The following is a 15,939-nucleotide window of genomic DNA, read 5'->3' on the forward strand; positions in this document are numbered from 1 at the left end:
TAATTTTATTGGAATTATTAGGCTGACTTTAAATCCTTGCCTTTTCAGCACTGGGATTCTAGATCTGTGATGCCATGTATCAACAACCTCTTACCCTGTTTTAGACTGTAAGGCACCAGCTGTCACCTGGTGCTCCTCCTGCATCTTAGGTTGCTTTTAATGTAGCAGTTTTGATCATCATTTAAATAGGCATTTAGAAATCCATTCATTAAACATTTATTAAGTAGTTAGTTAAATGGTTGTTACTATCCTCAGTCAATGCATGTACACATAGTCAAAACAGTAAAAATCATTCTTTTCTGTAGTTTTTGAAGCCAGGTATGATGGCATATGCCTTCATTTCCAGTATGCAGGGAAGCAGAGACAGATAGCTTCTCTGAGTCTGAGGCTACATAGCAAGTTCCAGGACAACCAGACCTTTGTAGAGAAAATGGTGGGACCTGGAAAGGATCATCCTGAGTGAGCTGTCCCAGAAGCAGAAAGACACACATGGGATATACTCACTCATGTAGACATATAACATAGGATAAACCTACTAAAACCTGTATATCTAAAGAAACTAATCAAGAGAGAGGACGCTGACTAAAATGCTCAATCCCTATCCAGAAAAGCAAAGAGGATGAATATCACAAGAAGAAGAAAACAGGAAACAACCTAGAAACCTGCCACAGATGGCCTCTGAAAGGCTCTGCCCTGCAGACTATCAAAGCAGACGCTGAGACTTAGGGCCAACTGTTGGGCAGTGTGCATGTAATCTTATGAAAGAAGTGGGAAATAGTAAGATCTGGAGAGGACTGGAACTCCACAAGGAGAGCAACAGAACCAGAAAATTTGAACACAGGGGTCTTCACAGAGACTCATACTCCAACCAAGTACCAGGCATGGAGATAATCTAGAACCCCTTCACACATGTAGTCTATGGCAGCTTAGTGTCCAAGTGGGTTCCATAGTAATGGGAAGAGGGACTGCCTCTGACATAATCTGATTGGCCTGTTCTTTGATCGCCTCCCCCTGAGGGGAGAGCAGCCTTACCAGGCCACAGAAGATGACAATGCAGCCATTCCTGATGTGATCTTATAGACTAAGATCAGAAGGAAGGAGAGGAAGACCTCCCCTATCAGTGGACTTGGGGAGGGGCATACGTGAAGAAGGGGGAAGGAGGGCCTTATGGGGGGATTCAAAGTGAATAAACTGTAATTAATAAAAAAAATATATCAGGTCTGGACACCTCAAAAACTAGAGGCAAAAAAAGGTGATATAAAATGATTAGTGTCTACTATCACATCAAAATAAAAGATTTAAACATTCTAAACAATAAAAAAAACAACAAACAAAAAAAACACCAGAAAACAGAAGAATTCAGTTTGAGCATGATTAGGAATTAAGCCGGTAAATACAACTTACAGAACCATTTTCCTTGATTGTCACTTACATGTCTTAAAAATGCATATTCTTTGTAAAATAAATAGAACTCTTTTCTGTTTGACAGCAGCATTTATTTGAACTGGGTTTTGTTTTTGTTGCCCCCTTTTTGATAACTGTGGTTGTGAAGATCACAAACTTAGAAGAACAATTAGAGCAGTTTCGAGAAGAACTGGAAAATAAGAATGAAGAGGTTCAGGAGCTCCACATGCAGCTAGAAATACAAAGGAAGGAGTCCACCACCCGCCTGCAGGAGCTCCAGCAAGAAAACAGGCTATTTAAGGTAACTGGCTTAGAAAAGTAATTCACATTTTTGATATCTTATATTTTTATAAGTATTTGCTAACAGCAATGTTAGTAGGCAGATGAATTTGCATAGGACCTATTTGCTGCTCAACCTAAACATTTGAGTTCATCATAAATGAAAATACTTTAAGAAAGTATGTTAAGAATATTAAAATACAGTATCATCTTGTAATTTCATTATTATATGTACCCTTTGTCTTTTTTAAGACTTAATAAAGGGATGTTCTGAAAAGGACATGTAATGTTCACATACTTATGACAGTTATTTTTGTCCCTAGGATGAAATGGAAAAACTGGGGTTTTCCCTGAAGGACTCTGATCCTGTGTCTACTCTGGGTCAGCCTGTGCTGTTTGGGAAATTTACGAAGATAATACAAGAAAAGGATATTGAAATTGACCAGTTAAATGAGCAGCTTATAAAACTCCAGCAGCAACTTAAACTAACAACAGATAACAAGGTGTGCCTGCTTTAAATTTGTTTGTCAAAATTAATATGAGTTATAGTTTTTCAATTTTTATTACATGTATTTATTTTAGAGAGGGGTGGGAGTTTGCACTCATTCTGCAACATGCATTTTGGAGGTTGGAAAACAACTTCTGCGAGTCATTTTCTTACACCATGTGAGCCCCAGCGACGAAACACAGCTTGTCAGGTTTGACAAATAAGCGTTTTGACCCATGAAACTATCTCAGAGGCCATAACTAAAATGTAGAACACAAAATCACTTTCCTGTTGCATTTCCCTGGGGGGTAGAGGGTACGTGTACCTGAGTGTGCAAAAATACATACCCGTGCCTGCACACACAGCAGCCAGAGCACAGTATTGGATATGTTCTCTGCCTTACTGCCTTGACACAGGGTTTCTCACTGAACAGCTTGGCGCTTCAGTTGGTCGGGTGACCATTGAACTCTTGGAACCTGCCTGGCTCCAGTGCTCTATGTGGGGGATACAAGCTCACGTTGGCCTGCTCAGCCTTTTACATGTATGCTGAGGATTTGAACTCAGCTTCTCATGCTGATAGAACAAGCACACTCAGGCACTGAGCCTTGTCCCCTGAATTTTAAAGACAAATATCATGGCCAGTGAGATGGCTCAGCGGGTAGAAGTACTCACTAAGTAAATGTGTTAAAATTCCCTGTATTCAATGAATTGACTAGGTTTTGCCCTGAGAGCCATCTGTTGTATGTGCTATTGCAGCCTCCTTATTCAGAGGACACTGTGGCAATACTGTTTTCCTAATGGGAAATCATCCGCTCAAGTTTGAGCCACAGCACATTTAACAAAACTTCTAAAATGAAGTTCTAAATAACAGGAGGTATATTTTGTTGGTCTATACTGAAAAGAACTTTCCTATGTCAGAGAAAGTATGTTGGTTTGGGACATACTTGTCTCTATAAGGCCCTATCTTAAAATAGAATTTCCAAAATATAAATATACATTTATTGTATATGTGTCCCCTTTTCATTAAATAATAGATTATTGAAGAAAAAAATGAACTGATACGAGATCTAGAAAGCCAGATTGAATGTTTGATGAGTGATCAAGAAAGTATGAACAAAAATAGAGAAGAAGAAATAGAGCACCTCAATGGAGTGATTGCAAAGTTACAGCAAGAGTTGGCCAGCTTTGAGCAAAAGACAGCAGATGCCGATACCATCCTTGAAGATGCAGACAGCTTTAAACATCAGCTGGAAAAGGTGACTGTGGAAAAGCTGGCTTTGCAACAGCAGGTCGAAACCACCAACGAGGAAATGGCCTATATGCAGAACATACTTAAAGAAATCAATTTTAAAATGGATCAGGTAACAGAAACACTGTGCCACCAAAAGAAAGAATGCACAAACAAGAAACAGCTTCCAAGTGTTGACATGGCTGTCAGTGAGCTCAGCAGGGACAAACTGCAGCCAGGTGTCCCTAGTAAAGATGCTGGTAAGCCTCTAGAAAATCAGCCTTCCCTTACATCTATTGAAGAAGGCACTAAAGCATCCAGAAGTCCAGAAACAAAGTCACTACTCCTGGAGAGTTCAGTTAGGATCGAGGACTCGGAGCCTAATCGATGTCAGGAACAAGTAGAAACTATGCAAGAGTTAGGCCAGTCCGAAATAGAAATACTCCAAAGGAAAATCACAAACCTGGAGCAAATACTTCAGGAGAAAGTTGCTGTGGCCCTGGTCAGTCAGGCCCAGCTGGAGGTCATTCAGGAGTTTATGGAGTCCTACCAAGAGATGCAAACAGAACCTGAAAGGAAAGATGTGCAGAATGTAAATTGTCTGACAGAAACCAACACGAGGTCCGATGTCTCCACATTAGCCATGAGAATAGCAGAGTTAGAGAGCCAAGCACCTGAAGTGCAAAGTAGTATAATATCCAAAAAAGAACAAGTGGACCTTGCAGAGAAAAATGCTTCTGAAACAGAAAAGAAAGTTCTAGCGCAACAGAAGCTGTTAAACGCTGAAGAAAGGCAGGAAGAGAAAGGAAAAAGAAGCTCTGCATACTTAGAGGTTAGTTTCACAGTGATTTTGGCTTTTTTACTTAAATGCTCTAGCTAATTCTTTTCCTTTGTTCATTAAGTTGATTGATAATTTCCTAATAAATCTGGTGTTTGGTTTACATTAAAGAACGTGTATATAATGAGATTTCATGCATATATACTGTTCCTAAAGGATAGGCTTTAGTTTCTTTCAGTTGTTCAGCACTGAGAGGCTCATAGAGCTCCCCTCTTTTAAAAAAATTTTTTAATGTCATTTATTACAATTTATTCAATTTGCATCCCAGCTGTGTCTCCCTCCCTTGTCTCCTCCCAGTCCTACCCTCCCTCCCTTTACTCCCTCTATGCTCCTCCCTTAGTCCACTGATAGGGGAGGTCCTCCTCCCTTCTGTTTGACTCTAGCCTTCAGGTCTCATCAGGACTGGCTGCCTTGTCTTCCTCTGTGGCCTGGCAAGCTGAACCCCCCAGGGGGAGGTGATCAGAGAGCCTGTCACCAAGTTCATGTCAGAGACAGGCCCCATTCCCCTTATTAGGGAACTCACATGGAGACTGAGTCTATGGATTACATCTGAGCTGGGGTTTTAGGTCCTCTCCATCCATTGTCCTTGGTGGGGTATCAGTTTCTGCAGGGGCCCCAGGGCTCAGTTTTATTGGCTCTGCTGGTTTCCTTTTGGAGCTCCTGTCCCTTCCAGGTCTTTCTATCTCCCCCTTCTTTCATAAGATTCCCTGCACTCTGCCCAAAGTTTGGCTATGAGTCTCAGCCTCTGCTTCGAAACCTCGATCAGTAGAGTCTTTCAGAGGCCATCTGTGGTAGGCTCCTGCGGTTCCCTGTCTTCTCCTGCTTCCAGTGTCTGTTGCATTTGTCCTTCTGAATGAGGATTGAGCATCTTCCCTACGTTCTCCTTGTTTTTAGGTTCTTTAGGCATATAGATTTTAATATGTTTACCCTATATTATATGGCTAATATCCAGAATATATAAAGAACTCAAGAAGTTAAACTAACAAACCAAGTAATTTAAAAAATCGGGTATTGAGCTAACCAGAGAATTCTCAACAGAGGAATATCAAATGGCAGAGATACACTTAAAGAAATGTTCAGTGTTCCTTAGTCATCAGGGAAATGTGAATCAAAACAATCCTAAGATTTCACCTTATACCCATAAGAATGGCTAAGATCAAAAACTCATGGAGAGGATGTGGAGAAAGGGGAACCCTCCTCCATTGCTGATAGGAATGTAAACTTGTACAACCACTTTGGAAATCAATCTGGCGCTTCCTCAGAAAATTGGGAATAGTGCTACCTCAAGATCCATCTATATTACTCCTATGCCTATATCCAAAACATGTTCAACTATACAACAAGAACATTCAACCATGTAGCAGCTCTATTCATAACAGCAGAACCTGGAATGCTCCCCTCTTGAGACTTGGGGTTATTTATAGACAGAGCTCCCAAACAAAGCACAGCACTGCCTTGAGGGATTATGGGTGTGGTTTTAGGTATAATCTGATTGAGTGATAGTCTGCAGTTGCCTGAAGCTCATCTGTTCATGACTGGCCTCATGAGACTTAGCTGTTCAATTACTCCTGTTTAATTAGGCTCTTATTTGCTTACTTACTAAATTAGATGCAGTTTCCTTACACTAGTGCAAAAGCTATAGACACATGTTAAATTTTATTTAGTGCCACTTAATTTTTATCACTAGAGTAATGAGTGCAAAAATATGTTCTGTTGTCTTCAAATATGGTATCTGTTCCATTTATAAAGTCAGTCATTGAAACAGAAGAAATATGAAAAAACTGGATTTAAGCTCTGTTCTCTAGAACTTATGTGGGTTTTCTCCCTTAATTCCTTTCTGATATATATGCTTTGACATCATGCCTTTCAAGAAGTGAAAAGTTTTACATTAGTATTCTACTGAGTTAATGTGGAAAGAGTCGTTAGCTCTAATAAATTGTATACCTGGTAAGATTTCATTGTTCATGGGGGAAAGTTGTGTTGGAGATCTGCGTATCTTCTTGGGTCTGAAACCATGGTTACTTCTCACTCTACAAAAGATTTAGTTTCTCAGTTACATTTACAATCTAAAGTAATAAAAATGCAGTGTTTATAATAATCATTTATACTGCAAAGGATAACAATTTCACCTACAGGATTTTCCTACCAACACTTGGAACTACTTTATTATGGGTACTAAATGTTAACGCGGTGATGAGACTTGATGCCTAGAACATCTGAGAAATATCTTGGTCACTTCTGGCACTCTTTGAGAAACCTGATATAAATTTGAACCCTTTGGGTGGCAGTAAAGTATTTTAATATATATATACTAATGACATAATTTACCTTTATTCTCAGAAAATTGCTCTGGTTATCTTCATATAAAAGTGATGGTTCTGAAAAATGCCCTTATTTATCTTAACAAGCAGTGGCCATTTTGTCCTCTGATCTGTAGGCAGTCATTCTTAGCAAAAGGGCATCACAGTGGTTGGTGATACTTTAGACATCACCTTGCTTTCTGAGTGGTGTTCTCTTTTCCATTCCCACTCAGACAACCGATAAGCTCATTCATGCCAGCGGAGACCGTAGAGTTTTGGGCGCACTTGAAGCTCCTGGAGCTGAATCAGTGGCCACCAAAGAACTCACCACTTACAAAGAAAGGGCGGAAAAACTTGAAGAAGAGCTTCTGGTAAGAAGAGCAGCACATCTCCTAACTCATTCATTTCTATCCTCTTCATTTCCTCTCAGTATTCCTACATCCTTGCCTTAAACAGTAGTAGCACGGAAAAAATGTTCTTTAGATTTAAAGAACATTCCATTGTTACACTTTTTTATTTAGCATTTATTACAATTAGCATACACACAAAATCATGTAAACTTCATAAAGTAAATGGTTTAACCTCCACTATAACCAACAAGATAGTCTACCATAATCTTTCAGCACCGCATTTTTAACATAGAATTCGCAGAAAATGACAATCAAACATTGTTACCTTTTTTTTTTTTTTTTTTTTTTGCCAGCATCTGCTCATTTAGTTTTTCTGGGAATAATGTTTCTATCTGTACTCTTTTAATCTGTACTCTGTAATAGAGATGAAAGGCCCATGTTAAACAAAAGATCCTCTGAAAACAAAAACTGATAACATAATTTCACTTGTTTGTAATTTGACCATAGTATGTACAGAATCGTGCAAACTTGAGGCTTTTAGAGTGATTTTCCTATTCTGATGCGAATGAGCACTGAAGCATGAACTGTGATCTCTCTATTTCTACCCTAAATCTTGCTTCTAATGCACACAAAACTGAACTGATTTTTCTGCTGTTCTGTTCATTATGTTTTAGGTAAAAGAAAGAACTATAATATCACTTAAGAAAGACTTAAGCCACGTTAAGGATCAGCTCACAGAAGCCAAGGAGGAATTATCCCACTTCTTAGTAAAGGAAAATAGGACTGGCGAGCAGGAAAGCAGAAAGGTCCCCATGCCAGAGTCACTTCCTGTTGAAGTAGGTGGACACTCTGGGCCCCAGACTGGGGAAGCCAGCAAGGCTGGTAGCAGCAATCAGACGCTGCAGATCCTTGTTGGAAATGCAAGTATTCAGATCGGCTTACAGAATAAGCTCTCCCCAGAAGTCACGGAGACTCTCAATCAGTTTACTGAAAAAATTGAGCAATTGCAAGAACTACATGCTGCTGAGATCTTGGATATTGAATCCAGACATATTTTAGAAACAGAAACTTTGAAGAGGGAGCATTTTGTTGCCTTGCAATTACTGACTGAGGAGTGTGACACCTTAAAGGAGATGACCCAATGTCTGAAATCTAGAGAGGTATCTAGTTTTCATAGAATATCTTTTTTTCAATGCCGTATCATTTTACTATCCACTTTTAAAGACATTTCCAAAGTGCCAGAGAAATAATATCTTAATATCTCTTTTCATGATATAATCACAACTTGCCATCTTTCTATCGAATAGTTAGATAATGAAGATCCTGTGTGGTTTTGGAGCCTGTTGTGATTAGTAATTCATGAGCGTCCTATGGCAACATCCATGAGGAGGAAAAACAGACTGGTTATTTGTGTATTATTTCAGTGTGACAGAATAAATTGATGTCTTTTATCAGAAAATAGGTGAATGATTCATTGTGCCTGGCTTTTACTAAATAAATTCTAAAGTTTTGTATTTTCTGGTTTTGTCTTCTATAATTAGCGATCATCCAATCCTGAATTGACATACTCTGATACTTGCCAAACTAGAGAAGTGTGTTCCAGCGGTAAGTTACATAAAATTATGGAATGTTTAAGCAAACGGAATCGTATTTGCTTTAAAGTGATACTTTGCATACACATGCACATGTGTAATTACAGATGGTTATTTTCCTAATTTTAGATTCGGAATCAGAATGGGGTCAAAGTCAAGGATTTGATACAGCATCAGAAGGTCGAGAAGAAGGAGAAAGTTCAAGTGATTTATTTCCAAAGAAATTACAGGTACTGGAGACAAACCCTGTAGTTAACGTGGGCAATGCAGGGTAGTTAATCTGAAGTTATAGAGAAAGGTCCTCTGTGAAGAAAGAATTGCATAGTTAAAAGTATCCTTGGGAATCTGGTTCACGTTATTTCTGAGTTTCATAGATATTATGGTAGAATATTGTGGAAATGATTTTTTTATGGAATGCCTGTTATAGCTTGCCTTCAATCCAGTTTTCGCCTAACTGTGTTTCCAAGTCAGTTGGACCGTTTGAGATCATTTAAAACTATATACTTGTACTTGGCCTGTTTAAATCTAACTTACCCTTAAGAAAACAATGTAGTCAGTATTACTATACCTTAGGCTCTCCATGTCATCAGCCTGTGAGCTCAACTGAATGTGTAGTTTTACTCTTAAACTAGATTTCCTATTTCTGCCTTGTAATCCCTCTATTCCCCTGACTCAAACATGTGTGTAAGGTGTGGTGATGAAGCCAACAATCTCTGCTGGAGGCAAGGATGTTGGAAGCCATGAATGAGCCACAAAAATAGCATGGGCTTAGGTCGGTGCATCTGCTTGTGTTTTTGCTTGCTATGCTGGGTCCAAGAAGTCAGAAAATCAACATTTTCCCATGTGAACGATTGAAGACGAAGTTCCTTGTTTTTCTCCATACCACACTTGATGTGCTGTTCAATAAGTAGAGAGGATAGTAAGATTGTTTGGATGGAGACTTTTCGAGCCCTGTGTCTTTGTTTACCAACATTAGGAAAGCAGTCTCCAGGTGCAGGTTATTTCCCACATTATTTCTTTTAGTCAAATCAGTAACTAATCATTAAATTAAATCTTTAAGAGTGTGTTAGAGTATATTACTATAGTATGCTAGCCAAGTGGAGGAAAGAACATACAGGTGTGAGCTCTGGAAAAATATTGACGGTTCATTAGCATTGAGCCACCACTTTACAGGAAGCAGACCTCTGGAAATGCTGGGATCCAGTTTCTTGTCTCCAGTGGGCTTTCTAAATCACTTGAGGTTGATGAAGCTGCTTGTTCAACTTTGCATGTCTTATTATATCTTATTTGAAATCATAGTTTTGCCTTCAATGCTTTATTTTCTAGGGTTTAATAAGAGCTGTTCAGAAGGAGGGCGCACAGGTGCTTTCTCTCTCAGAGTCCTCCTATGATGGTGGAGAGGACAGTCTTGGCCAGCACATTTCCAGATCCTGGCTAGAAGAAAGAAAAGCTTTCCTCAGTACCATCTCATCTCTTAAAGATCTAATTTCTAAAATGCAAGTTCAAAGAGAAACTGAGGTATTCAAAGAATATTTTGCTTGTAGATGAACATTTGTTCAATGACAGTGGTACATCTTACAGAGTAAATTATCTTTTTATGTGTTTCATGTGACTTATTTTGTGTTTTTTCATACCGGAAAATAAATATTCCCTTGAACTTTTGAAAACTATATTTTGGTTAGTAGATCCATATTTCTGGAATGTGTTTGAAGCATGCTTATTGGAAAACTGATTTTTCGCATTTGACTGTGCAGGTCTGTGACAGTTCTCAGTCTCCTGACCACTTCTCAGACTGGCGAGGGGAACTTCTGCTTGCCCTGCAACGTGTATTCTTAAAGGAACACAGTGTCTTACTAGCTGCGTTCCAAACTGAGCTGACTTTCAGCACTGGAGATGCAGGTGGATTGTTACAGTGTTTGGAACAAAGAATACAAGAGCAGGTATCCACACAAGACCATCTTAAAGAATGTCTTAGAAAGTGGGATATTGATTTCTTTTGGAGTCTTGTTTTGAATATGAAAGTTAGCTTTCCTGGGTTGTATTTTGCCTTCTGGTATCTTCTGTAACACTGGATTTGTGGGTAGGTATTGTTTAAATCTGTTTTTGTCATTGAATATCTTGTTTTCTCCATCTGTGATGACTGAGAGTTTTGCTGGGTATAGTAGCCTGGGCTGACATCTGTGTTCTCTTAGGGTCTGCATGATATCTGTCCAGGCCCTTCTAGCTTTCATAGTCTCTGTTGATAAGTCAGGTGTGATTCTAATGGGTTTGCCATTATATGTTACTTGGCCTTTTTCCCTTGCAGCTTTTAATATTTTTTCTTTGTTCTGTATACTTACTGTTTTGATTATTATGTGGCGGGAGGATTTTCTTTTCTGGTCTAATTTATAAAGTGTTCTGTAGGCCTCTTGTATGCTTATAGGCCTCTCCCTTAAGTTGGGGAAATTTTCTTCAGTAATTTTGCTGAAAATATTTTCTGGGACTTGAAGACGGGAATCTTCTTTTTCCTCCATTCCTATTATTTTTAGGTTTTGTCTTTTCATGTTGTCTTGGATTTATTGGATGGCTTGTGTCAGGATTTTTTTATATTTAACATTTTCTTTGATGGATACATCGATTTCTTCCATTGTATCTTCCACACCTGAGATTCTTGCTTCCATCTCTTATAGTCTGTTGGTTATGCTTACCTTTGTAGTTCCTGTTTTCTTCCCTAAGTTCTTCCTCTCCATGATTTCCTCCATTTGTGTTTTCTTTAATTTTTCCAATTCTATCTTCAGATCTTGAACCATTTTGAAGCAGAAAGACACCCATGGTATATACCCACTTAGAAGTGGATATTAGACATATAATATAGGATAATCATACTAAAATCTGTACACCCAAAGAAGCTAAGCAAGAGGAGGACCCTGGGTAAGATGCTCAATCCTCACTCAGAAAGGCAAATGGGATGGACATCAGAAGAGGGAGAAAACAGGGAACCGGATAGGAGCCTACCACAGAGGGACTCTGAAAGACTCTACCCTGCAGGGTATCAAAGCAGATGCTGAGACTCATAGCCAAACTTTGGGCAGAGTGCAGGGAATCTTATGAAAGAAGGGGGAGATAGAAAGATCTGGAAGGAACAGGAGCTCCACAAGGAGAGAGAAAAAAAAATACAGGCATAGGTGTCTTTTCTGAGACCAATACTACAACCAAGGACCATTCATGAAGGTAACCTAGAACCCCTGCACAGATGTAGCCCATGGCAGCTCAGTGTCCAAGTAGGTGCCCTAATAAGGGGAACAAGGACTGTCTTTGAAATGAATTTAGTGGCTGGCTTTTTTATCACACACACACACACACCCCCCCATGAGGGAGCAGCCTTACCAGGCCACAGAGGAATACAATTCAGCCACTCCTGATGAGAACTGATAGATTAGGATGAGATGGAAGGGGAGGAGGACCTCCCCTATCAGTGGACTGGGGGAGGGGCATAGGAGGAGAAGGGAGATGGAGGGTGGGATTAGGCGGGGACCAGGGAGGGGGGCTACAGCTGGGATACAAAGTGAATAAAGTAATTAATAAAACAATAAATAAATTTTAAAAAGAAAGCATATAACAGAAACTACTAATGTATAGAGGAAAATATTACACCTTGTCTCCATATTAAGGCATATTGTCTTAGTACCAGGAGCTAGTGGCAGAAGAAGAAAAAGAGGAAGGGGCCAAGGACCACTGTGTCCTACAAAGACATGTCCATGGGGCCTGGTTCCTCCTGTGAGGCCTCTCCCTCCTAAGGTCTTCAGAACCTTCTCAGGTAGGATCTGCTCCATCAGGGGGCAAAGTGCCCCACACGTGAGCTTGGGAGGGACATTTCACACTCAGAGCAGAGCAGCGTTACGTTTATAGCTGCCTCATTGGCTATATGCTATTGTTGCGTTTACTGCTGAGCATGGCCTAGAAAGACACGGGTGAACGGAACCCATGTGTATACATACACCATACACCCATAAAATTTTAAAAATAATAATAAAATATCGTAACCATCTATCATTGTAATAATTTTTCTTTAAATTAAAAAAAGTATCAAATTCATTGAGGAGGGCTGGGTGGTAGTGCACACCTGTAGTCCTAGCACACAGAAGGCAGAGTCATGCAGCTCTCTGAGTTCAAGGACACCTTGGTCTACAGAGCAAGTTCCAGGACAGCTCAGGGCTACACTGAGAAACTTTATCTCGAAAAACCAAAAAGGGGGGAAAATTATTCAAGAGCATCGGCCATTGTGGCACACATCTGAGACCCCAGCTTCTCAGGTTGACTCAAGAGAATTGCAGGTTCTTAGTAGAACTTTGTCTCTTTGTTTTTTGTTTTTTTTTTTAAGATTTATTTATTATGTATACAATGTTCTGTCTGTGTGTATACTTGCACTCCAGCAGAGGGCACCAGGTCTCATTATAGATGGTTGTGAGCCACCATGTGATTGCTGGGAATTGAACTCAGGACCTTTGGAAGAGCAGCTAGTGCTGTTAACCTCTGAGCCATCTCTCAGCCCCCGAACTTTGTCTCTTAACCTACATTTTGTTTTTGCTGTTGTTTTGTTTTGTTTTGTTTGTTTTGTTTTGAGGCTGGGATGTAAAACTTCTTGCCTGGCATGTACAAAGTCCTGTTCAGTTCCCCAGTGTTTGGGAAGAAGAAATCAGCAAGAAATAGAAAGCTTGAAAAGGCCTCTACCAGCAGCAGTAAACCAATAATTAAACACTCTTGGTGTTACCATGCCCAGGTCATAGCTTTTGAATACAGTTCTTCCTTTAAAGGAACTGTAGGACCTTGGAGACACGGGGGCTCTGGAGATGGAGCATGAGAAGTGCAAGGTAAAACCTGGACTCTACTGCTTTGCTGACTGGCAAAAAACTGTCCACAGAATAAAGAGAATGGGTAAAAGCCCACAGAAGCTGACCCGAAGGCTTTCTCACCAGCCAAATATCAAACTAGCTGAATGAGATAGCACATGTCTTCAATTCCAGCACTCAGGAGGCAGAGGCTGGCAGATCTCTGAATTCAAGGCCTAGTGTTATGTAACAAAATTTTTCCTGGGGAGACATTACAAATATGTCCCATCCCCCCCCAAAAAAAAACTAAAGTAAATGGTAGTGAAATATTATGAAGCAGAGTGAAAAAGAATTCATGAGGTCATATTCATAAATAGATATATTTAAATATCACAGTAGAGTGGAACCTAGTAAGTGTTCTACAAGGAGCAATTAATAAAGGAACTATCCTTTTTTAAATGGGATTCTTTTAATCAAGTAGTAATCAGTGGTAGATGACTAAATTTAGCATGAAAAAGTTGGTACCTCCCAACCCAGCAATGCCAGCTAGCCCCTGACCTCAAGGATGATCAGAGTCCGTGACCAGAGTCCACTCTTAGGCCTCTCTTAGAGCAGGTGACAGAGAAGCAGGGACAGTGGCAGGACAGAGCAGTGATGGAGATGCAGAGAAGCTGCACCATCGTGCCACACAGCACCACTCTGCGGGAAGAGTGTGTGGGAGAGCAGTTCAGGCAGGTTATGAAGTCACTCATGCTTTTAACTCACACTCAGACCACAGTCAGAAATGAAAACCGAACCCTCAGTAGGAACCCGTATGTGGCCTGGAGAGATGGGTGGCTCAGCAGTTAAGAGCCCTTGTTGCTCTTCAGAGGTTAGGTCCCTGGCACCCATATGGTGGTTCACAGCCACCCATAGTTCCAGTTCCAGGGGATCCGATGCCCTCCAACCTCCACGGGCACCAACCACACACGTGCACACACATACATGCAGGTAAAACCTCACACATAAAAGAACATGAATAAATCTTTTCAAAATTAAGCTGGACTTAAATATTCACAACAGCTTTATTTTTAATTGCCCCCTAAGTAGAAACAACCCATTTGTCCTCCCGTGGGAAACAGACCAACTCTGGTGTATCCATACAATGAATTACAGCTCAGGAGCGGCTGGACAGATAGTTCAGGAGTTAGCAGTACTGACTGTTCTTCCAGAGGACCTGGGTTCATTTCCAAGATGCCATCTTACAATTGTTTGTAACTCCAGTTCTGGGGATCCAGTGCTTTCTCTGGCTCTGCGGGGTTGTACATGCTTGTGGCCATGTAAGCTCACATGACCACACACATACAACACAAAACAAAATACAAGTAATTTTAAAAGAAAGCGAGAACAGTAAAACCGCTCAGTTGCTGAAAAGGAACATGCTATTGATGTCTTCAGTGGTCGCTGTGCCATATAAACTCTCTCTCAAAATGGTAAAGTTATAGTATAGATAGAGAACAAGTGAGTTCTAGCCGAGAGCTGAGGCTGGGGAGAAGCTGTGGCTTCAGAAGAATCTTGGCTGAAGCAGTTCTGTACACTGACTGTGGCACAAGGGATGACATTTCATAGTGCTAGATACCGAGAAAACAACATGTATATAATAATTAATGAAATTTTAATAAGCCTGTGATTTAAATAACTGTCAGCTTCCTTTTTTGAACAGTGTGCTGTTTGCAGATATGTAGGACATTATCACTGGAAAAAGCTAGCTGAGGGGACACAGACCTTTGACTTAAATTAGTGCAGAGTAAGATGTTTGGGTTTTTTGAGGGTGTTTTGTTTGTTTGTTTGTTTTTCTTGACTAAACATAGGACAGATTAGCCTGTACTCTGCAGAAATTTCAAGGTCCCAAAAGACTTAAGCTACCACTTTTCTGTTAGATCACATAGTAATGTTAATTACTTTTGATAAGAATGTTATGGCTATCGGTGCAGGGGGATTGAATATTTGCCCTCATGGAAAGCAACAGAACCAAAAAATCTGAGCCCAGGGGTCATTTCTGAGACTGATACTCTAACCAAGGACCATGCATGGAGATAACCTAGAACCACTGCACAGATGTAGCCCATGGCAGTTCAGTGTCCAAGTGGGTTCCATAGTAATGGGAACTGGGACTGTCTCTGACAGGAACTCAGTGGCTGGCTCTTTGATCACCTTCCCCTGAGAGGGGAGCAGCCTTACCAGGCAGCAGAGGAAGACAATGCAGTCAGTCCTGATGAGACCTGATAAGCTAGGGTCAGATGGAAGGGGAGGAGGACCTCACATATCAGGGAATTTGGAGAGGGTCATGGGAGGAAATGAGGGAGGGAGGGTGGGATTGGAAAGGAATGAGGGAAGGGTCTACAGCTGGTATACAAAGTGAATAAATTAATAATATAAAAATAAAAATTTAATAATAAATAAAAACACCTCGCTGAAGCCTAAAAAAAAAAATGTTGTGGCTATGTAGAATGTTCCTGGGCTAGAGAGATGGCTCAGCAGGTCAAGGTGCTTGCTGCCAAGCCTGACAGCCCCAGTTCCTTTCCTGGAACCCACATGGTGAGAGGACAGAGCCAGTCCCACAGATTGCCCTCTGCCTGCCACACGCCCACCGTGGCACACATGCATGTACACA

The 15,939-nt window shown here is 40.4% G+C and overlaps 1 protein-coding gene across 11 annotated transcripts in view; it reads left to right on the plus strand.

Moving 5' to 3' along the window:
• The window catches only part of Akap9 (A-kinase anchoring protein 9), a 131,004-nt gene that overhangs the window by 94,723 nt on the left and 20,342 nt on the right, over nt 1-15,939 (plus strand). For 8 of the 11 annotated variants that reach the window (XM_060374050.1, XM_060374053.1, XM_060374054.1 and 5 more), the window contains 9 exons: nt 1,553-1,705; nt 2,007-2,186; nt 3,205-4,230; nt 6,770-6,907; nt 7,561-8,046; nt 8,428-8,491; nt 8,608-8,708; nt 9,805-9,996; nt 10,233-10,418. In XM_060374050.1, coding sequence (XP_060230033.1) covers nt 1,553-1,705; nt 2,007-2,186; nt 3,205-4,230; nt 6,770-6,907; nt 7,561-8,046; nt 8,428-8,491; nt 8,608-8,708; nt 9,805-9,996; nt 10,233-10,418 — 2,526 coding nt within the window. The remainder of the gene's footprint in view (nt 1-1,552; nt 1,706-2,006; nt 2,187-3,204; nt 4,231-6,769; nt 6,908-7,560; nt 8,047-8,427; nt 8,492-8,607; nt 8,709-9,804; nt 9,997-10,232; nt 10,419-15,939) is intronic. The other 3 variants (XM_060374057.1, XM_060374060.1, XM_060374059.1) reach the window with 3 other exon arrangements.

Source organism: Meriones unguiculatus, chromosome 21 (assembly GCF_030254825.1).
Source record: "Meriones unguiculatus strain TT.TT164.6M chromosome 21, Bangor_MerUng_6.1, whole genome shotgun sequence".
NCBI classification, from domain to species: domain Eukaryota; kingdom Metazoa; phylum Chordata; class Mammalia; order Rodentia; family Muridae; genus Meriones; species Meriones unguiculatus.